This window comes from Plutella xylostella, chromosome 22, assembly GCF_932276165.1.
Source record: "Plutella xylostella chromosome 22, ilPluXylo3.1, whole genome shotgun sequence".
In the NCBI taxonomy this organism is placed as follows: Eukaryota; Metazoa; Arthropoda; class Insecta; order Lepidoptera; family Plutellidae; genus Plutella; species Plutella xylostella.
In genome coordinates, this window is record NC_064002.1 from 8601882 (window position 1) to 8624518 (window position 22637).

The 22637-nt window shown below is 36.3% G+C and overlaps 4 protein-coding genes across 5 annotated transcripts; 1 reads left to right on the top strand and 3 right to left on the bottom strand.

Annotated features, from left to right (window-relative positions):
- Positions 1–2831: 2831 nt before the first annotated feature.
- Positions 2832–5869, top strand: LOC105391850. 2 transcript variants are annotated; one of them, XM_038105651.2, is made up of 7 exons: positions 2832–2935; positions 4231–4369; positions 4646–4814; positions 4902–5108; positions 5199–5358; positions 5439–5558; positions 5659–5869. In XM_038105651.2, the coding sequence occupies exons 1-7, from the start codon at positions 2918–2920 to the stop codon at positions 5845–5847; spliced, it is 1002 nt and encodes a 333-aa protein (XP_037961579.2). In that variant the 5' UTR covers positions 2832–2917; the 3' UTR covers positions 5848–5869. The 2 variants fall into 2 exon arrangements, with proteins under 2 accessions (XP_037961579.2, XP_048484893.1); XM_048628936.1 differs by lacking the exon at positions 5439–5558.
- LOC105391760 lies at positions 5812–7061 on the bottom strand. The gene is made up of 3 exons (XM_011563337.3): positions 6906–7061; positions 6502–6691; positions 5812–6299 (listed from the first exon to the last, which is right to left on the bottom strand). The coding sequence occupies exons 1-3, from the start codon at positions 6970–6972 to the stop codon at positions 5879–5881; spliced, it is 678 nt and encodes a 225-aa protein (XP_011561639.2). The 5' UTR covers positions 6973–7061; the 3' UTR covers positions 5812–5878.
- A 1091-nt stretch (positions 7062–8152) lies between these two features.
- Positions 8153–13820, bottom strand: LOC105391672. The gene is made up of 4 exons (XM_011563226.3): positions 13665–13820; positions 12792–12909; positions 12232–12388; positions 8153–8491 (listed from the first exon to the last, which is right to left on the bottom strand). The coding sequence occupies exons 1-4, from the start codon at positions 13680–13682 to the stop codon at positions 8284–8286; spliced, it is 501 nt and encodes a 166-aa protein (XP_011561528.2). The 5' UTR covers positions 13683–13820; the 3' UTR covers positions 8153–8283.
- A 2105-nt stretch (positions 13821–15925) lies between these two features.
- LOC105392208 (cuticle protein 8) lies at positions 15926–21279 on the bottom strand. Its single transcript, XM_048628948.1, has 5 exons — positions 21197–21279; positions 20054–20167; positions 19303–19399; positions 18766–18884; positions 15926–16455 (listed from the first exon to the last, which is right to left on the bottom strand). The coding sequence occupies exons 1-5, from the start codon at positions 21200–21202 to the stop codon at positions 16393–16395; spliced, it is 399 nt and encodes a 132-aa protein (XP_048484905.1). The 5' UTR covers positions 21203–21279; the 3' UTR covers positions 15926–16392.
- Positions 21280–22637: the final 1358 nt, after the last annotated feature.

The window sequence follows — 22637 nt, forward strand, 5'->3', positions numbered from 1 at the left end:
GCATGTTTCACTGCTGTTATACAATAAACGTAATAGTAATTGTATTGGTATAACTTAAAAGTGCTTTCGTGCTGCATTAGTTAGTATATTTATTTAGTGACCCCATTATACGCAGTCTACTATTATCTAGTCAACTAAGTAATTACAAAAAGTTAAACATTTAGCTTATTCTTGTAATATTATACTTACACATTATTACACAGGCTTATAATTTTCCGCGGAAAAATACTCTGCCCCAAAACAAGTTTATATAGAAGTTGAACGTGTGACTGTCTGTTATTTGCCACTTATGTACGCACCCATTCAGCTATAGATATAACGATACAACTACGAAAGAAGAATGGCGAAACCTGACCCGCTTTGCATAAGTTAGCAGCCACTAACCAAACCTATTTTAAGTTATTGATAAAAATGTCTACGATCAGGGAAAAATATTTAAAAAAATCTAAACCATGGGGTTCTTGAGATATTAGGGTTCAAAAGTAAATTAATTAATTATTTTTTTTTCGTTAAATAAGATTTAGATGAATAGTACACGCACAAATCAGTTTTATAATCTAAATCATGGAATTCTCAATACATAGCGCATCACAAAATGTATTACATGATTTTATTTATGCAAATAATATCATAATTATTTTTGCACATTTCACACTCAGAAACCTATTTTTATAAAGAGACCAATTTCAAAAAATATTTCATTTTATTCAAGTTCCCGTTATCCCGAAGTAACATAAAATACTTTTTATCCAGGAAGTCCCACGGGAACACTTTTAAAATTATTTTTTAGCTCGAGGGTAACATCTAGTACAGTAGAAAGACTTGATCTTTCAGCACCTATATCTTCGTTCTCCCATGCCTCATAATAATAAAATTAATACCAGTATATGCTGTAGTCACGGACTACACATCAGTGTATGTTTCATCAATGGCCGCTCTGGGTCATGGCGCCATAGAGAAATGGCCATTCTCCTTTATGGCCTTATTAATACAGTTATCATTATCAGAGCCCTCTAGGAAAGTGCTTGTGTTCCTTGATAGAGGTCCTTTAAGGTGAGGCCACACGAGCGTAATTTTGTGAGTTGTGTGCGGCTGAAAAGTATGCGCGGGGACGAGGGGAGAGAGTAACTTCCCCGCCCTCCTCGTCCCCGCGCACAACTCACAAAATTACGCTCGTGTGGCCTCAGCCTTACATTGTAAAGGATCGATGTTGCGGTAGCTACGGTATAGAAATATGTAGTGCAACCGGCCTACGCTACGCTACCTACTCTTCTATCTCATTATTATCATCTCATAATCATCTCAATGACTGTGACTATGTGCGACGAAGACAGTCGACAACATAGTTTCTCTTGTTATTGTTTCCCCGCTGCGCTATTGGTCCATTAAACCAGCCAACGGAACAATGAACTTGGGTCGCGAACTAATGTTCTGGTTACGTCATAATACGTACGACTTATTTTGCAAAAGTTGTCATTGATTTATTGGGATTGGAAAACTCATAGTTCCTAGTACATCCGAGTCCGCGTTGGTAAATTTATATAAAAATCTATAATTTTGTCTGCATATGTCTTTCCAACCAAGGATACAACATAGGAATCAGCATGGTTCTATGGGTTCTATGGCATACGTGTTTTATACTTTTCTCCTGTACACAGAGTAGGTAATATAGTGCCACAATCTTATCTGTTCCGGTGACGGCGTCGCTGTGATCAAATCCAGTGATGCCATCGATTAAATTTTGCCTATTTGTGGTTTAAACGACAATGCATTTCTGCTATTGCCTATTTTATAATTAGGTACATTCAAAATAATAGATAAATCAAAATATTGGGTCGATAGTAAATGAAAGAGGATATTATATATCAAACGACATTTGTTGTACCTATGGGAAATTTGTACACGGCGAACATAAATAAAATACGTAAGCTCTAATTATGTTCTGATATAGGAGATTAAATCTAGATTACAATGGTATAGGTAATATCAGATCTGTGCGTCGTGGAAATACCGAGATAGACAGACTTAAAAAACTATTAATTATTATTTATTTATTTATGAACACTTTATTTTACATTTTCTAAAGTAACAAGAAATAAGAGCATAAAATTTAAAGAAATTCAGACAGTGTACAAAGGCTAATTGCCAAAAAGCAATTTCTTCCAGCCAACCCTTGATAGGTTGGGAGAACATGTCATTAATCATCATTATTTCGTCTAAAATCGCTGCAGGTGCGCGAAATTCTTCTTGGTATACTGCCTATGATTTAAAGTGACATGTAACCTGTAATCAAAGAAAAAAAATATTATATACTTTACATTATAACCCATCCCGTCACCACTACTGGGGCACGGGATGGGGTGAAAGTATTAATAAAATTACATGTGGGTAAAATTATTCGTCATATTTGGCAACACTAACCTGTAGCCGCAGCAACTCGTTCTTCCAATTTTTCAAACGGAATTAAAGACGCCTGAATAGGTTATTCTTCCTGCATAAAAGCCAATATATCTAGTATTACTTTTCTTGCATCACTTTTCAGCGCTTTAGGCATTATTTTCACGCAGAAAATCACAAAACAAATTAAATAACGTAGCGTCAGCCTCTTCACAGAAATTGACAACTCAAATAACGCACAGAGTATGAAATGACGTTTGACAATGACGTCTCGTTAGTTGCACATTTTGACCACCGGAACAGATAAGATTGTGGCACTATAGTCTCCTGTATTTTACACTTCCTCTATTAAGCTCTATGAGGTGCTACGGCATATCCACAGAGAATAAAACCACACTTAATCTGTGATATGCGCATATCCTTATCAGCATCAGCTGACTTTGGCATTACGAACGAAGTATTTGGATTTAATTCTATATCTTATTTTTAATTGTTTACCCGTAATTTCGACTGTTTTACTATGAATAACAGTAAATACGTAAGTGTCTAATACCTTATTTACTGAGACTATAACATAAAACAATAGGTACCAAAAACTGTATGAAAATATTTGTCCTGACTCCCCAAGGGAAAGGTTAATGAAACAAAGTTCTCATTATATGCTATGGGCACGGCTATCTCGGGAACATGATCATAACAATAATTTTACTAGTATTTCCTTCTAATAATTTCATTTTTGTTAGTCAGGGATTTTTCTGACTGTTTGACATTTTTCTGATTTGTCTGACTTCTGAGTAAGTCTGGAATAGTTTTGAGCTTTTTCAATTATTTATGAACTAGCTGTTACCCACAGGCTCTGCTTCGCCTTCAAGGGTTTTCCGGTACGAATTTCAGAATAAATATTAGCCTAAATTCTAATCGAGAGTGTCAACTCCCAAAATTTTATGAGAATTGATGCAGTATTAGTTTTTTGAGAAACAAATCTATCCATCCATACTTACGAAAGTTAGCTGGGCAGATGCGAGGAATTACATCGTTTAAATATTTTAATACATAATCATTATTTCTATTAATACCTATACCATGAGTTTATTAATTGTAAAATGTATATATATTCGCAAAGATCCAATTGAATTAAAATGTTGCTCATGTAGTTTCCTAACAATAAATCCAGTTACATACAACTGACGGAAATTAGAGGAGTGGCGAGTAACACTACAACTATTGATGGGTTGTGTTGTGAATAATAATAATGTAATTACCTACCTATTAGAATATAATGTGTTTCGGGTCTCAACTAGGTACCTAGTACATAATATAATGTAGGATGCAGTATATTGCGTAATATAGGATACACAATAAACACTACACAGGTTCATTTATTTTCTTTGTTATGTTAATCAGTACTATAACCAGTTCATTTTGAGTTTTGAGATTCACCTTATAAGAATGGATATTATGAGAAATTTAGATTCAACGAAATGAAATGGCAGTGGGCCGGACACATTGCTCGAAGGTCTGATGGTCCGTGGAGCAGAAGAGTCCTAGAGTGGAGACCACGAACCGGCAAGCGCAGCGTTGGGCGGCCCCCCGCGAGATGGACGGACGATATAGTCAAGTCCGCGGGGAAGCACTGGATGCGGGCCGCCTCCGATCGGACAAGGTGGAAATCATTGGGGGAGGCCTATGTTCAGCAGTGGACGTCCTATGGCTGAGATGATGATGATGATGAGATTCAACGATTATTTTTCGGAAGCATGAAAATTTTAAATATATTGTTGTTGCTACACTAAGGAGAGTACAAGCTGTGACTGTAGTTACTTTATATTACAGAAACACACATCCATGGTGGATATGCGTCGGTCAGGGCGGGACTCCCTGCAATGTTCACTCTGCAGGAACAATTCAGCCCACACTAACTTGCTCACATGTCCATCTGGTCACATCTATTGTGATCTATGCAACAAACATGGTAAAACATTTTATTTCAATATTTGGTCAGCTGAAAACATCGCAAGATTGTAATCCTACCCGCGATTATAAGTCCATTCCAGTAGGGAGGGATATTCATAAGTGGGCCATCCAGTTTAACCTGTATAGTGGTATAGTCAATAATAATATATACATGTATTGTGTGAGTTTTAAACCGAATCGTAGTCTATAGAAAAATCCTACAAAGACCATAAGTTGCATAATACAAATGTGCAAACATTCTCAATGGGATTCATAATGATTTCTGAATTTTCAGAAAACAAGGAAACGAATCAAATCTACAAAAATGTGAAGTTTAATGAAAGTAGAACCAGTACAGTCAGTAAAAGCGAGTCAACCGATGCCAGTACCGCCCCTTTCAGATACGACTTGAGTTCCATATTGAAAAAACACAAGAAAAACGAGGAACCCAAACCTGTTTCAAGGTAAACTAGATAGATATCAAATAAATAAAAAAACTATTACCCCAGTTTTCTATGAATACCAATTAAAAAATAATTTCAACTTTTCAGACCCGTGTCTTGCCCTGTTCAGGAATGTGCTAAGGTGATAGCCAGAAACAATGTTCTGCTACACTTCTGCTATGATCACGCGAAAATACCTCGACTCTATAACCTAAATACGACAACGGAAACAAGGATTTTACATGTTAAAATTACTGAATTTATAGAAAAGTCACGATGTTATGCTGTTGTATTACCCACTACAAATTCGAATACGTAATGTATTACATAAAATTAACTACCTATAGCATTAACAATAGCCATATTTTATTCATGAAAATATTCAAAAACCTTTAACAATTTCAGATTTACAAATGATAATAATCAACACACTGAATCGTCTTTCATATTGAATAATAGTTACAATAATCACTCGCCTCTACTGTTAATGGGCGCTACATTTTCCAAAACAGTTCGAAATTTAACGCAAACTGAAGGAAACAACAGGACATCATCATCTAAAAGTGTGAGATTTCATTTTATTTTTATTGTTCCTATATTTAAAACAGGATAGGATATGTAAAATAAAGGAGTGTTGTGTTACAGGCCAATTCTATTGACCCTGATGATGCTAAAGGATTTGAAGATTATGTAAAGAAAAAAACACCTGACAAGAATTTAGTATTATGGATGTGTAAAGTTAGTGATACTACTAGCAGTTACAGTGTAAGCCCACAATAATCATAATCTACGAGTAATTGAAAACCTCTTTTCTATAAAAATAATGACATACCTAAATAAGGTAAAATTTATATTTAACTTTCAGGTAACGGTGATAAGTGAAGATAAACGTATAGGTCATAGTTATATAGGACAAGCTATTCATATAAAGGAGCCTCAAGATGCATTTTCGATCTACGACCGGGCTGAATGCCTCGTTATACTTAGTGGAGCTATAAATAAAATCATCAACGAGCAATGTCAGTTACAAATTATAATTAATATTTTAGACTAATAAAGTACATTAAAATACAAAATAAATCTTATCAAATTAAATTGCAGTCTGGTTCGAAATGTTTAGGATTCTTTGCCATAATATGCCGTTTTCTCTCATTCTTATTTTGGTAAACCTTGGCTTTGCTATATTTCTCGTGGCCTGGCAGAGACTTTTGAACATACACGTCGTATTCAGGTGTATGTCCATGTTTTTTGTAGAAGGCCCTTTTGCTTTTATCATATCCAATTTCTTTGTCTTCTTCTTCAGGAGTGTCTGGAGTAGACTGTGTAGAGTTGAAGATACTTTCAAAACCGAGCATGTCGTATGGATTAGGTATCTCCACTAAGGTTGGGAAGACACTGTTGGGTTGGTTCAAGTAGCTGGCCTGGGCGCCGGGTGGGAGCGGTGTCGGTAGCGCTGGAGCATCACCTGGCCGTACACCGGATACTTTTATGCTTTTCAGCTCAATACTGAAATTTAAAATAATTAATTTAATTGATATAATAAACCTTCAAGCCATATGAATGGGCAGAAATAATGTAAACACATATAAATACTTAGGTGAACTAGGTCAATATCATAGCAAGCAATCTGTAGGTAAGAACCTAGAAGACATCTGCCCTTCTATCTGACCCTTCAGCAGAAATTGTCTTATTTCAGTAAATCACTCACCCATAGCCGACATCATCAGCGTAATATTTAACATCCACAGCAGCGCCATCTTTGTCGTAGTACATGTACTTGCCGACTACTGTGCCGTTGGGCAGGCGCACCTCGTCTCTCCGCAACCATTTGTTGTTGGAATTGTTATTCGTGTTCTTATTTGTATTGCTGTTACTGATCAACTCTCTGATGGGATAACCTGGTGACGGAAGCAACGGTGTGTGGTTATTTTTAAGGCTTTAAAATAACCCCTTTTCTAATCCTAAAAAGCGTACTACTTTACTTATAACAGGACAGATTTTAGACCAGAAAAACTGTTATTTGCATCAAATGCTTTTACGTTTATTAGGAATCAGGATAATGAGGAAATCATACGCATCATGATGTGAGTATAGTAATGAAATGAGTCTTACTTTGAACCACTGCACCGAGGAAAGTCACGATGACCATAAAATTGGCTCTAAATCTTCTTCTGGTCATATTTTAACGTAAATATTATTGTTAGCAAAATCACACAAAATAAACCTATCAAATTATTCTACCTTCTCTGACATTTGACATATAAAGAGAAATACAAATACATGACAAATACCTCCCCGAGAGGAACACATGGAACAACAGTAGTCTATGGTAACACTCGTTAAATAATCTAGAAATCACTTGGTCTGAGCTAGAAATAGACTTGTTTTTCTAAGGGCGGATTCGACCAACGTCGAGTAACTTTTTACTCGAGAGTAAACTACCAGTTACTCGCGAGTAAGCAGATTTTGCATTCTACCAAACCTGAAACCAAGATAAGTAGCTTATCCCAAGAATAAAATGTTATACCGCCAAAAATTACCGTGTAACGAGCTTATCCGAGAGTAATTTTGTAATGGCGGCAGCACATCAGCTGATTAGAAAACCGTCATAATGACATATAAACACATCTGTCAAATCATAAACAAAAGTACGTTAAAAGGCAAATTCTCAGAATAACAACAGCGAATAAAATATTAAAACATAAACAATTTCCTACTATTATAATCCATTCAAACTAAGTTGGCATGTCATTTCTATTGCATGCTTTGAAAACGCAGCTATTTTTATTTTAGTTGCAGTATAGTTTCGTTCCTCGTTCATTCAATTAATCATGGTATAACTTGGTAGAATGCAAATGTACTTATCCCAGATATTTACTCGCGTATAAATTTTACATTTGCATTCTACCAAGTTATACTATGATTAAATTGAATGAACGAGGAACGAAACTGTAATGCAACTAAAATAAAAATAGCTGCGTTTCAAAGCATGCAATAGAAATGACATGGCAACTTAGTTTGAATGGATTATAAAAGTATGAAATTGTTTATGTTTTAATATTTTATTCGCTGTTGTTATTCGGAGACTTTGCCTTTAAACGTACTTTTGTTTATGTTTTGACAGATGTGTTTATATGTCATTATGACGGTTTTCTAATCAGCTGATGTGCTGCCGCCATTACAAAATTACTCTCGGATAAGCTCGTTACACGGTCAATTTTGGCGGTATAACATTTTATTCTTGGGATAAGCTACTTATCTGGGTTTCAGGTTTGGTAGAATGCAAAATCTGCTTACTCGCGAGTAACTAGTACTTTACTCGTGAGTAAAAAGTTACTCGACGTTGGTCGAATCCGCCCTAAAAAGGATAAGTAGGTATATTGAAGCATCCAATAGATTGGTCACAAACACTGTATTAATCCATAATAAATAACTTATATAAAATACTTGTCCCGTTAAGTTTAAATCCAAATAAATATAATTTATTAGTTCAGTAGATCTTGGAATAATAATGCGGTCGTTCAACCATGTTGTCTACTCTATAAATCGTTGGATTTTTAGCAGTTCCTTTGCCTCTGGATGAGTTCTTGTTTTTATTTCTATTCTTCTTCCTAGACCACGTGACTTCCTGGGCATCAGGGTCTCTCATCTGAGATGGAGAGAATGGTGCAGGTGTCGACGACTTCATTTGTGTGACCCTGAAAAACCAAATAATATATTAAAAAACCAAACTGTAACAGTTATGGTACTCTTTGAGAGATGGCTCAAGTTCACAACACAATATACCGTGCTCAAATCATCGTGCGTCACGTGCATTTGTTAGTCGTATACCTCGAAATCAAAAAATCCTTGTAGCTTTTCACCTATTCGCATTTCACCTTGATAGCGTTTTTTGTTGTAGCGTATAATATCGGTAGTATATTTTGTTACTAGCATATATTTTTAACAGATTTTTACAACAGTAGCAAATTTTTATGTAGCATGTATTATCAATAGCTTATTTATTAAGGGCCGATTTTTCAATGCTCAGATAGACAGATAGATAGCGTTTATTCGACAGATAGCGAAATATTACATTTTTCAAATGTCAGATAGAACTTATTCGTCCAATAACTCAGTTACCTGGAGAATAAATCTATCTGCTGCTTGGGCCGCCAGATAGGGCTTATTCGATTGATAATTTGACATTTGAGGTTATTGTAAGTTCTTTTTTGCGTTTATACCAATTTTAAACTACCGAGCGCAGAGAATAATCGTCATTTTCAATGGATATTTTCGATGATATTGATGATATGGCGATCGAAGAAGAGGCAGTAATGAACGAATATATTAATCCATTTGAAAGGAAAGTCACAGTCGTCAAAACGAGGCCTGATCATTATAGTATGGGGGATGCAAAAGAATTTCATCGCCGAAAGGCACCAAACTATATAGAAACATTATGTTGATTTATTTTCAATCATTAATTTTATAAAACAGGAATGTAGTAACACTTCCTTCATAAAAAAATATTAAGGTACATAATATAGTTTTTCATTTTACGATAAGTAGGTAACCTATGCTATATATAAGTATCTTTTTCCCATAAATAAATAAATAAATATCTAAGACATCTCTCCGGCTTGGCGGGATGATCTTCAATGTCCAGTATTGAACTGCTATATGCTGAGGAGAAAAGAGAGAAACCATCCAGTACTTGATAATAAAACATAGGTGTTATAATTATTTCTTTCAGTTTTTATTTGTTAATTCTAAATTAAGGATATGTTGCATGAATAGTAATGTTGGAGCAAATGCCTTTTCTTCTACATCGATAAATGGAGGTGCATTTCAGGGCCCACCTCCAGTTTTGTACATCTCCTGCCTTTGCAGGGAAGACTTCTTCTTCATTGTTTTTTTGATGCCCTCGAACTTTAACTTAAGGGTCATGGAAAACCATGAGCGGACACTTGTGGTTATACCACTAGAGCTAAAAGAAAACTCAATTTTCTTCCATGCAGTCTCCTTATCTTTATTTGTTGCAGCATTGGTCTTTTTATTTTCTATGACATGTTTGAATTTATCTACCAAACTCACTACACAGTAACTTCAGCATTATTAAAATTCGCTAAACGCTCTCTTTTTTGTGAAACCATTGTGATGTGATTCAAAAATAACATATTTAAATACCAAAATCAAAACAACCAAACCAAACAGTCAGTGAGAGTGATAGTTGACACTGACAATTTGAAATAGTATTCTGTCCTGCTTTAGCACTAGTGTCTGCATATACTTGTTTCATCTTTCCTGAGTTCAAATAGAAAAAAAACCGGCCAAGTGCGAGTCGGGCTCGCGCACAAAGGGTTCCGTAGCAGCAAAATTACAGTTAAATCAACCTATCTCAAAAACTATAAGAGATACTTTGATCAAACCAAAAATCGTTGAAAGAGTTAATTAGCATGCATCACCTCTATTTTTTTTAGAATTTTATACCCCGTAGTTATAAAAATAGAGGGGGGGGGACATACTTTTTACGACTTTGAGAGCTGATATCTCAAAAACCGTTCACTTTAAGAAAAATGTTTTTTAGAAAACTTTATATCATTTTAAAAGACCTTTCCATTGATACCCCACACGGGTATGTACATCGAAAAAAAAAATTTCATCCCTCAGTTACATGTATGGGGGGCCCCACCCCCAATTCTTTTTTTTACTATTTAGTGTCATATTTTTGTAGCGGTTCATACAACACATATTCCCATCAAATTTCATCACTGTAGTACTTATAGTTTCCGAGTAAATCGGCTGTGACAGACGGACAGACGGACAGACGGACATGACGAAACTATAAGGGTTCCGTTTTTGCCATTTTGGCTACGGAACCCTAAAAATCGGTAAGATAGTTATCTATGGAATAAATCACAATTGAAAAATGGTTTAGCAACTACCAGGCCGATAAACAGCCAAATAAAATTATTCGTTAGATAGTTATTTGACCTTTTATCCTGGCATTGAAAAACCGGCCCTAAGCTGCATATATTTTGAATAGCAAGTAAGTATTTTATGTCGCATCTTATTTGGGTCGCATATTGTTGTAGTGTAAAAGAAATATCGCGATATGTACCTAATAATGCATTACAAACTAATATCTATCAAGGTGAAAAGCGACTACAGTGAAGGCAGGCAGGAAAGTAAATCTACTATGATTTTTTCAGACAATTGTTAGTAGCGATCAAAAATTATACTACAAGAATAAAAATCTATTCAGAAATTTTGATATCGCGGAGAAATGCGAATAGGTGAAAAGCTACAAGGATTTTTTGATTTCGAGGTATACGACTAACAAATGGTCACGTGCGTGTGTGATTGCGGTTAACACGCGATCAGACTTGAAGCGGCTGTTACTTTTAAGGGTAGTTCACCGGTCGGTTCTTTGATAGAACAGTTATACTGTCTGGGTCAAAAAACCTTACAGGATACGCCCGTCAGAACATTTTGTCAAAAGAAAATGACACCCACGTGCTGGCCCTAATTCATACAAATTATGACAGATTTATGAGATTTTAGGGCCAACACGAAGGTGTCATTTTCTATAATCGTTTGCAATAGAATCCAACAATCATGTAAACAAATATGGCGGGCTGACATTGACAGCGTATTGTTTATGCCCATAGTGATGTCATAGTGTTCTAATTAGATTAAATATATAAGCCATAGACTATAAAATAAAACTGATTATATATAAAAAGTGTTTATTAAAACAAATTTAAATCTTCGTCTTCGTCATCATCACTATCAGAAGTGTCGCCGGTGACCGTAATTATAAATGGAACCACTGTGTCATCATTGCCGTGTCTAAAATGCCGTCGAGCTTTTTCATTTCTTCCTCTTCCTTTTTTCGTTTTGGTTAATTATATTAAGCTCTTGAAAAAAAAATTTATTGTATTCAAATAATATTAAATTAAAATAATATATTAAATTAAAAATAAAAGATAAATTCAGATTACGAACAACACTAACTTTTCAATGACTTATAGAGTTCGATGAGTAAAAAACTAAGATGACAGCTTGTCAAATACTTCGAAATTTTTACGTTGCAAATGTTTTAACAAATTTAACTTATAAATACAAGTTAAACCGTGTTGAAGATAATGTGAAAACAATGGTGCGTTCGTTGAAATCAGACTATGTTCATAATTGCTCGTCAAATGTATGTGATTACGGAGTAATCGTGACAATTTGGTTTGTTTACATGATTGTTGGATTCTATTGCAAACGACTATAGAGCGGTTGGGCCTGTCCTTACGCTAGTAATATATAAGTCAATGTTTACCTCCCTCAGAATGACAAAGTAGCTGAGAAAGTCAGGTTCTTTTGCCCTAGGCTGTACTGTGTACTACGCCAACCTGCACAAAACGATACAAAACTCACAAGACACAGGCTTCAGCACATTATATACCTGTATCCTCGTTCATCAGCAATATAACTGAATCGCCGCGGCTTCCCGTCGCTGCCGACGTACCCGTAAGACCCGACGACTGTGCCGTTCGCGTAGCGGTCCTCCGTGCGAAACTGATCCGCAGTGTCGAAACCGAAGGAGTATGCTCCTGGGTTCCCTAGGGAAAAATGTTGGTTCTATGTTACTTGTTTGTATGGATAATTGGACAATAATACGGGTTGATAATATCGTAAATTTTCTGAAATAGATAAATTGGACTTTGTAATTGACTTTCATAAAAACACTCAAGAAAACATTCAAACTTAGAACTAAAACACAATAGGCAAATTGGGCGGCCTTATCGCTAAAAGCGCCATCTCTTCGAGGCAACCTTACGTTCTAGGGGAGACAATTAAAAACCATTGGTTACATACACTGTAAAAAGTTTCAGCACTAAAAACAATATAAGCTTGTCTATAAATTTCTCTCATGGCGGAAAATGTTAGGTCTATTCAAATATTTTATCGTCAAGTTTGTAGAATAGCTATTTTACATCAATGATATCATGAATAGGTACCTACCATTAATATTGGAGTAGTAATAGCTGGGTTGTTGCCGTTCAGCCAGACTGAGTCTTCCTCGTCTCGGGGACGAAATGATCCTGCCTTCAGACGCCCCAGCACTTAGTAGCACTATCATCTAAAGGACAAAGCAAGTTTCTTAGTTTTTATTGACTATTCACGGTTTAAATAATATGTTCTGTCAAAAATAGTTATGAGAAAAGTTATTTTGAAAATTACCCATTCTAGATTTTCCCACTAAAATTCAATTATACACTGCCGGGCAATGAAAAAGTTCCACTCACAAAATACCGACAACAAACGACCCTAATTTTTTCAAAGATTCAATTTAATTTTTTAACAAAATATTACCGAATTTAGTTGGTAATATCCTGATGCTCTGTTAAATGTAGTTCAATATTACAGAAGACGACATTAAGCTAGCCTTTTCCGTTTAGAAGTAATTTGGTGATTTTCTCAGTGGAACCTTTTCATTGCCCGTGAGTGTAAACACCGAGTACTTACAGTCCAACTATAAAGTCGTGAAAACGGAAGTGGATGCTAACTAATTGTTTCAGATCGTATTTAATCGATCTGTTATATTTATTAAAGGACAAAACCGTTAAAAGTCCATAATCAATCGGTATTTTATTTTTAAAATGTATGTAAAAGTAAATAAAGAACTGATGATCATAAAAGTCTTAGCAAAATCGCACCGTTTGATGTCAGGACTTTATAGCTTGACTGTATGTGAGTTTGTATAATTTACTCAAACTCATACAATACATTCATTAGCAACGAACGCCTATACTTTTAATCGTGCAATGAATAACACAGGTGCAACTTCAACAATACAATTAACAAAAGAACGTAAAATTCTAGCTACCAACTTACCGCTAAAATATATTCCATTTTAAATCACACTGCACATAACTGGCACAAAGAAATAATTTTAGTTAAAAAGTTTATTTTTCTTATAATATTTGATAATGGAAGGAAAGATGGTGACCGGTATCAAGCGCGGTGTTCACATGAGTGCTTTCCTTTATGGCCAGTTCCTTTTAGTGTTTTTAGTTGGCAAAAAACGACATGATGCCATTTTAGTGTTCGTATCTTGGGAAGTCGTAAATGTTTTGTGGGTGAGAGTAATTTTGCCCATGTCTGTTTGGATTCGTTCCAGTCCGACTTGTGGTCCTTCGTTGAATTCGAGTTTCCTTATAATCCAAGAGAGAACTTTTCAGAAGACCAAATAGAAGCAAAAGGTAAGACTGTAACCTCAAAACAGACGATCCAATTTAGATCTAATATTATTGTGAGTAGCAACTAACAAAAAAACGTAAGTAAATACAATTTGATAATTGTTTTCGGGCTACCACAAAAGTAGGTCGGTACATACTGAAAAGACCATACTCTTATCTCTAGGCCTTATTCAAACTAGACTCACCTCAGCTTCCTAATTTATGCAGAAGGACGAATGAAAGGTCCCACGGGTCCTGCTCTGACGTCACCGCTAGGTACGGCTTAGCAAATGACCATTTTGGGCCATCTGTATGCGTCACTGGGCCATTAGCAGTTCTCTATGAAATGATAAAGTAACGCATATTAATTTGGTCAATTAATTATCGAACTTTATGGCATCTTGTATTAAGTGGGATATTGATATTGCTAATAGGTAGCTCTTTTAGGGCCTTCATAATTAATTTGTTTATTTTTTATATGGAAACATAACAAAAGACTAAGACCTACATATGTGTTGGTAGGTAAGTAGTCATAAGCGGTTTAAAAAAATGCACATAGCAGAGGCTCGACCCATGGCTATATTTTATTGGATTACTTAAATAAAAGTTTCGGGTTCCTTCAAATAATATGTAGGTATTTACGAGGTGCCGAAAAGCTGCTGTCCATAAGCTCGTTTTTTTGTGAATCTAGAGAGACCTTCTGGGCATTAGGAAGTGAACGAGTTTCTCTACGCTGCTCTAACTGGCTATCGACATATTTATAATCTTCCCACCACTGTGACAAACTCCTAGGCATCTTAAGCAGTTACCTACTATTCCATCTCTAGTATTCGTTACCAACGCGCAAAGAGGAATTTAATTTTAATTATATTATGAAGACAGTCACAATGTAGCTGTAACTACATAGGTAGGTACACTAGCAGAAAGGCAAATCTGTACATAAATATTATTGAAGCCTAATTTAGTTTTATAGCGGTCGCTGTGAAATCGTAAATCGACTAATTTGGCATGTGATGATCCTGCCGGTGTCGCCCACTGGTCCGACTGCTTGTTTACACAGTTAACTTTAGTAAAGGTTACTCTAGCTTAATAAAAAACGAGCTTTCATGTAATCAATACGTTTTATACAACCAGAAGGGGTGTATTTAAGACGTAACAAAAGTTCTCTGTCATGCTCGCTCTTAAGGCTCCGCGATGTGAGTGAGCGAGATTCAAACTTATGTCACGTCTTAAAGACGTCCCGTGCTACTAGCCCAGATAGAGCTGTGGTTAAATCCGCAACGTCGTTCTTCTAGAAGCACAGATACCTAATATACTTAATTATACTACAGTGACCCCCGGCCACTTACGCAGTTAGGTTTAGGTCCCATCTTCATTTTATGACTGAAATTAACACAAATTCACAGGGCCTTACTCTTACTTTACGTTTACAGTTAGTTTTCAGTAGGTTATATATTTTTTACTGATGTAAAACTTCTTAATTTAATTATTTTAATGTTGTATCATTTATCATTTGCCATCTTCGAGGTAACTTTTTAATGTGTTCTTTGACCCGAATGATATCAATATTTCAATAGATTTTTTTCTGTGCATAGTGTTGTCACATAAAAAACAACTGAATGTGTATCGTTTCAGTTGTTTTTTCTTTTCTTTTAGGCATTGTAGGAGTTTCACAAAACAGGGGGGTTCAAAAGGGTTTGTATTGTAGAAATAAAACTACAGTTTACGTAAAGATTACTTTTTCCATCATTTTGTATTTTAGGTAGGTACTTAGTTACATTTTAATAAGAACATGCATAGCAAGGAATGAAGACGTGTTTTGAGATCAGTAATAAATATTTTGAAATATGAAGCTTATTACTTAAATACTTACATTATTCTGAAAAAAATCTCCCTACTTACCTGAAAACTCAATTCTTAGTGTAGGTAGAGTGCATTTTGTATGCCTGCGTAAGTTAATATATTGTTGTACTTCAGATGCTATCATAATAATGTTATTTTACCATACTTAAGATTCATAAGATTTTACGAGTATATTGATTACCAACCTTACCATAATCTACTTAATACCGCAAATATAGAATCACAACTTTCAGAACTGAATTTATTTAACATCTATGTAACATTATCAAGCCCAATTTCCCTACTCGTAGGTAAACATATTTTGTAATATTTATTTGGTTTTTTAACATTTTACAACATAATTTTTACAGTACTATACAATGCACCTGAAAAATACATAAGACGATCGAGTAGTTCCATTGCTTCCACTGACCCTGTGTTGCCATCTCGTTGTTCTTTGACTTTACTTAAACACATAATAATTAAGAGTAATATGGTAAGTATAATTAATTACCTAAGTAATTACATTAAAGGTGGGTATTTCAGTGTAGGTAGGGGCTGATGGCGAGCGGCGCGTGCGCGTAGTGTGCGACCGGGGCCACCACCTGTGGGGAATATTTAACAATTTGAGTGCCGTGCAAATAATAAGTTTATTTACTTGGACGTCTGTAAGGAACCCTAACCTAGAAAAGTTACACAACGTTTTAGGTCTCTGTAAAGGAACAATTTGTTCTTTGACAGAGAAGGACAAAACAGTTAATTAGCGTTCTGTAACTTTTCAATGAATAAGGGGGGAGGCTTAGAAGCTGGCTTTTGGCATACTATGTGGTCATTCTAGTAGACACTAGTAGGTTCCTAGGTACCTACCGAAGACAGAACATTTGTGCAGATGGCGAGAAATTGTAACCGTTAGGGAGGTGTTAAACCTTATGTTGATGATGATGACTACAGTACGATCTAACACGAGAAAATTTATGAAGATCTAAAGATAAATCAGGTCGGAAAAAGAAAAAGAGGAAGGCAGAAAAGACGCTGGGAAGACGACATTGTGTCAACGGCAGGCAAAAACTGGATGGAAGTGGCTCTAGACAGACAAAAATGGAAAACACTAGAGAAAACCTACCTGAAAAGGTGTAAGGAAAACGTTGAGGGAGGCCAAGGTCATATGGACCTCTAGTTTATTTTATAATTAAATAATCTTTTCGTTTCGTATTATGTTACATCCAACTTTGTACTGTACTCGGAAACATGTAGAAATGTAAATATGAAATTATTAAGTTAGTAGCATGTTAGTATTTAGGGAAGTCATGTTAATTATTAAGTGAACTTAAACTAGAAATAAATGGCTTATATATATATATATATATATAAAGATAAATAACCATACATAAAAGTCGCATTGAAATGGTTATCTCCCACACAGTCATATTCAAAATGCACCTACATGTAGGTATTAAAATGTCTATCATTATAATTTGATAATTATGAATTATACCTAAAATATACTTAATTATACTCATGTAGGTGCTTATGATAGCTTTACCCTTCACCTCTCAATAGGTAAACAGAATTAGCATCCCGAAGTTCAAATTGTAGCATACCTACATACATAAACTGTTTCTAACTCTGATTCAAACTTGAATACGGTAGTTGCCAAGTACTCAAACCTTTAGTAAGCAAGCTCAAGACACTTAATTAGTTATACGGTACCAGTGAATGCCCAGTGACCATAATTACTAGACTTTACACATGTCAAGGTGGACACTATCCACTAGTATAAATATCCTGCCTCTCAGAATGTGGCAAATGTCCTTATTGGTGGAAATTCGGTGAAAAATTACGGAATTAATTAAGAAACGGGTTTCCTTAAAAGCCTTTTTGCCATTGGGTTACGAAACCCGGTGTATGCTCGACGTGCAATAGTTTGGAACCTGTTTGCGCGAACTTAGGTCTTGCAATGTTTGTTTGGCTAGTCGTTTAAATAATTGACGAACTTAAAACCAAGTCTACTAACATTTTTAAATGTGTCATTGCACATAGAAATAACTATGAATATTGTTAAGATCAGCATAATCGGGATGATATTCCATTATCGATTAAAACATAACTTTGTCATTACGAAAAACAGGGGCGAACTTATTTGGAATACATATAAGATAGTGTGAATAAGGTAAACAGTAGTAAATTTACCACTACTTCAGAATGGCCCGCTTTTCAGGAGTGGAGAAAGAGCGCACTTTTATGCCTATAAGTTTACCTTATGCACGGGTTTGCGGTATCCCGTAAATTAATAATGCACCTGGAAGTTTATAGGAAATTGTTAACATTTGCCGCCATCAAAAGTCGGTCGCCGATACAAATCAACAATGGGGGATAATTCCTTGCGCTGGGCTTTAGACAGTTTATACATAATATAAATTAAATATATAGACATATCTTACATACGGCTATCCAACCCTGAACTATCCAGAGCCTGTAATATAGGACCGCTGATCTAACTAAATAGATAGATACATCCTAACTAATCCTAATCCTAATCCTAACTAATATTATGAATGCGAAAGTAACTGTGTCTGTCTGTCTGTCTGTCTGTCTGTCTGTCTGTTACTCTTTCACGCCAAAACTACTGAACGGATTTGAATGAAATTTGGTATACATACGGTCTAGACCCTGGGAAAGAACATAGGCTACTTTTTATCCCGGAATTCCCACGGGAAAACTAGTATTATAATATACATAAATATTATGATTAATACCCAAGACCCGTGTACAAATATCTGTATTTAAACAAATACCTGCCCCGGCCGGGAATCGAACCCAGGACCTTCGGCGTAGCAGTCAGGGTCTCCAACCAATATTCGGTCGTTTAAAATAAACCTATCTTTACTGTACATAAATAATGAAACTCATCTCACCGGAGCGGGGTGCACAGCATGGCCAGTCTTGTGCACGACGGCGTTGAACCCGTTGTGGTCGTCGGCCGCGTACGACACCGTCCGTGTTGAGCCGTCCGGCTCTACCAACGAGTAGCTGCCTGTGGGTTAGGGATACAATTAATTAGCTATCCATTATCTTTCCTTTGATAGGTATAGCCTACAGGCAATGGGCCGGACCTATCATTGTCCTTTCTCTTGAAATTTTCATGAGAGCGTAAAATTTCCGTTTTTTGCGACATACCTATAGGGCTGTATGTTAGAGTATGATTGGCTTGGTATAACTTCTTTACGATAACATAGGTTATTTTTTTTTCAGTATCAGCTAGGTACCTATAAATACAAAGGCAGGCAGACAGATGGTCAAACAGACAACAAACCAACAAAAGTTGATCCAATAAGAGTTTCGTTTTTACATTTTGGGGGACAGAAACTCACTGAAATTATGCATGATATTTATAAAAAACCTTTCCTGTAATTGTGAAACAGGTAGGTTAGGTACCTAGATCATATTAATACCTTTAACGACATCTCCGTCCCTCTCCTCCTGCTGAGACTTGATGTCGCCGGTGTGCGGGTCCTTCACCCCGTAGTTGAACGCGTACTTCGGGTACGCCTGTGAACAATATTAATAGTTGAAAAAAAAAACATAAATTATGACAAAAAAACATAGCATTTCCATAGCCATTGTAATCAACCGATAACTTTTAAAGTGAGATCAAGTACAGAAAGTTTTCGCCAAATATATTTTCTTTACCTAATTATAATATATTTTTATACTTACAGGCTGCTTCGAAAGTGTTATAGGTATCTAGTTCTTAATTAAGGGATTGAACCACGGCTTCATTCTAAACCAAATTCGTGAATAATGAGTGAACCACGGCTTCATTCTAAATCTAAACCAAATTCGTGAATAATGAGGTAATCTCTTTAAGCTTAATACACCACATTTGCAACACCCTGTATACATAGTAGGTAAGGTACTTACCACGGGCTCGGCGTGCACTACAGGCGCGTGCACCAGCCCCGGGAGCGCGTACTGCACGGGCAGCACGGGCGCCGCGCACGCCGCGCACGCCATCAGCAGGACTAGCGCTGCAGACTGACATTGCTATACTATTCCTTCTACATCTCTATAATATAGGTAGTAAACAAGTGACTACGCACCACGGGCTCGGCTTGCACGACGCATGTAGGAGAAGTATAGCAGACTGACATTGCTATACTCCTTCTACATTCTCTATAGTATAATAAACTCGTGAGTACGTACCACAGGTTCAGCGTGCACTAAAGGTGCGTGCACGAGCCCCGGGAGCGCGTACTGCACGGGCAGCACGGGCACCGCGCACGCCGCGCACGCCATCAGCAGGACCAGCGCTGCAGACTGTGGGGGGAAAGATAGAGTCATTGAGGAAAGCCGAGTTGCCGTTGTATGGCCCTGTTACTGTGCCCCCATCGACACATTAGCAATCAGAATCGCTCGCATAGCGCATCTTGATTTTACAGATAAGCAATGCTGCTTAGGTATAGATAGATACTTAATTCTTTATTTCACACAAACATAAATTACACAAGAAAATTCACAAAACAGGCGGATAGTCGATTGCTAATGCCGGTGGTGGTAACCCCGTTAGGGCACCTACCTATGCGCCAGAGATACGCTATGCTACGTTGCTATGGATGCGTTGGATATCCACAAATTATTCATTGGATAACATAGAATAGGAAGAGTGTAAACGGATTTTTAATCATTATTCGCAACCTTCCATTCCAATACCTGCACTATTTTTACAAATGAATGAGCTACTGCAAAATTTTCAGATTCAGCTTCCGATCCAAACCTTCACGATGCAAAAATTTACCGAACATTTTGTATTGTATTGACGGTTTAGTTTTAGTTTAGTTTAATTTATTTGGGAAACAATCAGCTTAAAATAATAGTAATTAATATATAAAGATTAAGTAAGTACTTAACACTTACGCCATCAAAGTCTCCTCAGCTTAAAAATACACGGTATTGGAATAAGGGTGCGACATCATCGTAGCATAGCAAATCTCCGGTGGATAGGTTAGAATTAGATCATGAAGATCTAATGAAAGTATCGGGATGAGACCTACTCATTCATGATTTTCATGAATACAAGAAACAGCGGCAAGTTACTTATCATTCAACACATTACCCCTTATTTTATTATAACGTACCTAATAACCTCGATTATTTTCTTTACTCTCGAAAAAGTCGACACAGTCAATAATAATTAATTGCTAATTGATTTGATAGAATCAAATGATCAATAACATCATTTTAATAATTTCAAATTAAATGGGAAGTAACCATTTAAATTACACTCTAAAAACAATTATCATTCAATGAAAAAAACTGAAATAAACAAAAAAAAACTTCCAAACTTACCCGCATATTGCCGAATCTCCTAGTAACACAGAAAGCGGTTAGATCCCTCGAGTTTTGGGACCAGCTGTGGCGCCGGACCGAAGCCCTACCTTATAAACTAGGCCCTACCTACCTCCTACCGGCCTGTGTGCACCCCACCCTACCTTATGCAGTTAATGCAGTGTCAACTGAGAACTTTGAACCAACCTTGTGATGCTAGAAGCTTGATGGTAGGTATGTATTAATTATAGGTTTTGGTGCTAAAGCTGGCATTCACTGTAGACGCGAAGTAGGTGGATCTGGCTTACAAAACCTGTAAAAATGTTTAGCTATGACACAGTTCATACAAAACTTCTTCTTCAATCGTGTAAATGCACTAAGATAACTTCCTCCAGTGTTTTGCTACTCTTATTGCGAGATCATTATCATCATCATTATCATCATACAAAACTACAACTACAACACAACAATACATACAAATTTTACAGCTAAACTGGCCTTGATTGAACGATCTTCATCGCATCCTATATCAAACAAAACACCCATTCAAATGAGTCCATTTGATTTGCATCTACAACAGTCAGGTACTTACACTCTAACTGAAAAATTCTTTCACTGTCATAGCTCTAAAGTTACCCATCTATTAAGAAAACTAAATAACTTCGATCAGCTCCATACAATTTATCTGTCATGCAAATGTTTGCTTCTGGGAATAACTCAAATTGAATAGGCTTCCTGATATTGGCTAACTAGCAGCTAGCTGACCGTAGGCCGTGACATAATGGATTCAAAAGTTACTCGAAACTACTATTCGTTACTGTGTGCACTTGATGACAAGAATTTGCATGCAACTGACTATTAGTACTTACTCGTATAAAGTATGTAGGTACCTATACGTGTTTGCAAAGATTACTGGAGAATCTAGAGATAAGTCACTCGATTTTTTTCAGCACCAAACTGCAATAATTGTTTTAGAATTACTCTTTATAGGTAACTAGCTGTTCCCGCGCGCTTCGCTTCGCATTAAAAAGTTTTCCCGTGGGAATACCGGGATAAAAAGTAGCCTATGTTCTTTCCCAGGGTCTAGACCTTACGTATACCAAATTTCATTCAAATCCGTTCAGTAGTTTTGGCGTGAAAGAGTAACAGACAGACAGACAGACAGACAGACAGACAGACAGACAGACAGACAGACAGACACAGTTACTTTCGCATTTATAATATTAGTTAGGATTATACAATCACGGGCAATGAAAAGGTTCCACTGAGAAAAGCACCAAATTACTCATTAAACGGAAAATGCTAGCTTAAGGGTGCTTTTCCACCAGAGATGTGCTATGCAGCTATGCTGCGAAGATGTGATATCTACGCTACGAAAATATGTGACCGTTTCCACTAATACTACGCTAGGTAGCTGTGCGAGGAAGATGCGCTACGAAGATGCGCCGCCGCAAAGTAGCTG

Excerpts from the sequence above, each read along its gene's own strand:
- LOC105391850 (XM_038105651.2), top strand. Across the intron at positions 4,815-4,901 it reads GAACCCAAACCTGTTTCAAG|ACCCGTGTCTTGCCCTGTTC; the intron begins GTAAACTAGATA and ends TCAACTTTTCAG. Across the intron at positions 5,109-5,198 it reads CCCACTACAAATTCGAATAC|ATTTACAAATGATAATAATC; the intron begins GTAATGTATTAC and ends TAACAATTTCAG.
- LOC105391760 (XM_011563337.3), bottom strand. The coding sequence starts at position 6,972 with ATGACCAGAAGAAGATTTAGAGCCAATTTTATGGTCATCGTGACTTTC. Across the intron at positions 6,692-6,905 it reads CCTCGGTGCAGTGGTTCAAA|GTTATCCCATCAGAGAGTTG; the intron begins GTAAGACTCATT and ends TTCCGTCACCAG. Across the intron at positions 6,300-6,501 it reads GCTGATGATGTCGGCTATGG|TATTGAGCTGAAAAGCATAA; the intron begins GTGAGTGATTTA and ends TTTAAATTTCAG.
- LOC105391672 (XM_011563226.3), bottom strand. Across the intron at positions 12,389-12,791 it reads TTACTACTCCAATATTAATG|GGAACCCAGGAGCATACTCC; the intron begins GTAGGTACCTAT and ends ATTTTTCCCTAG. Across the intron at positions 8,492-12,231 it reads GCTGATGAACGAGGATACAG|GGTCACACAAATGAAGTCGT; the intron begins GTATATAATGTG and ends TTGGTTTTTCAG.
- LOC105392208 (XM_048628948.1), bottom strand. Across the intron at positions 19,400-20,053 it reads TAGTGCACGCTGAACCTGTG|GCGTACCCGAAGTACGCGTT; the intron begins GTACGTACTCAC and ends TATTGTTCACAG. Across the intron at positions 16,456-18,765 it reads ATGCTGTGCACCCCGCTCCG|GTGGTGGCCCCGGTCGCACA; the intron begins GTGAGATGAGTT and ends TATTCCCCACAG.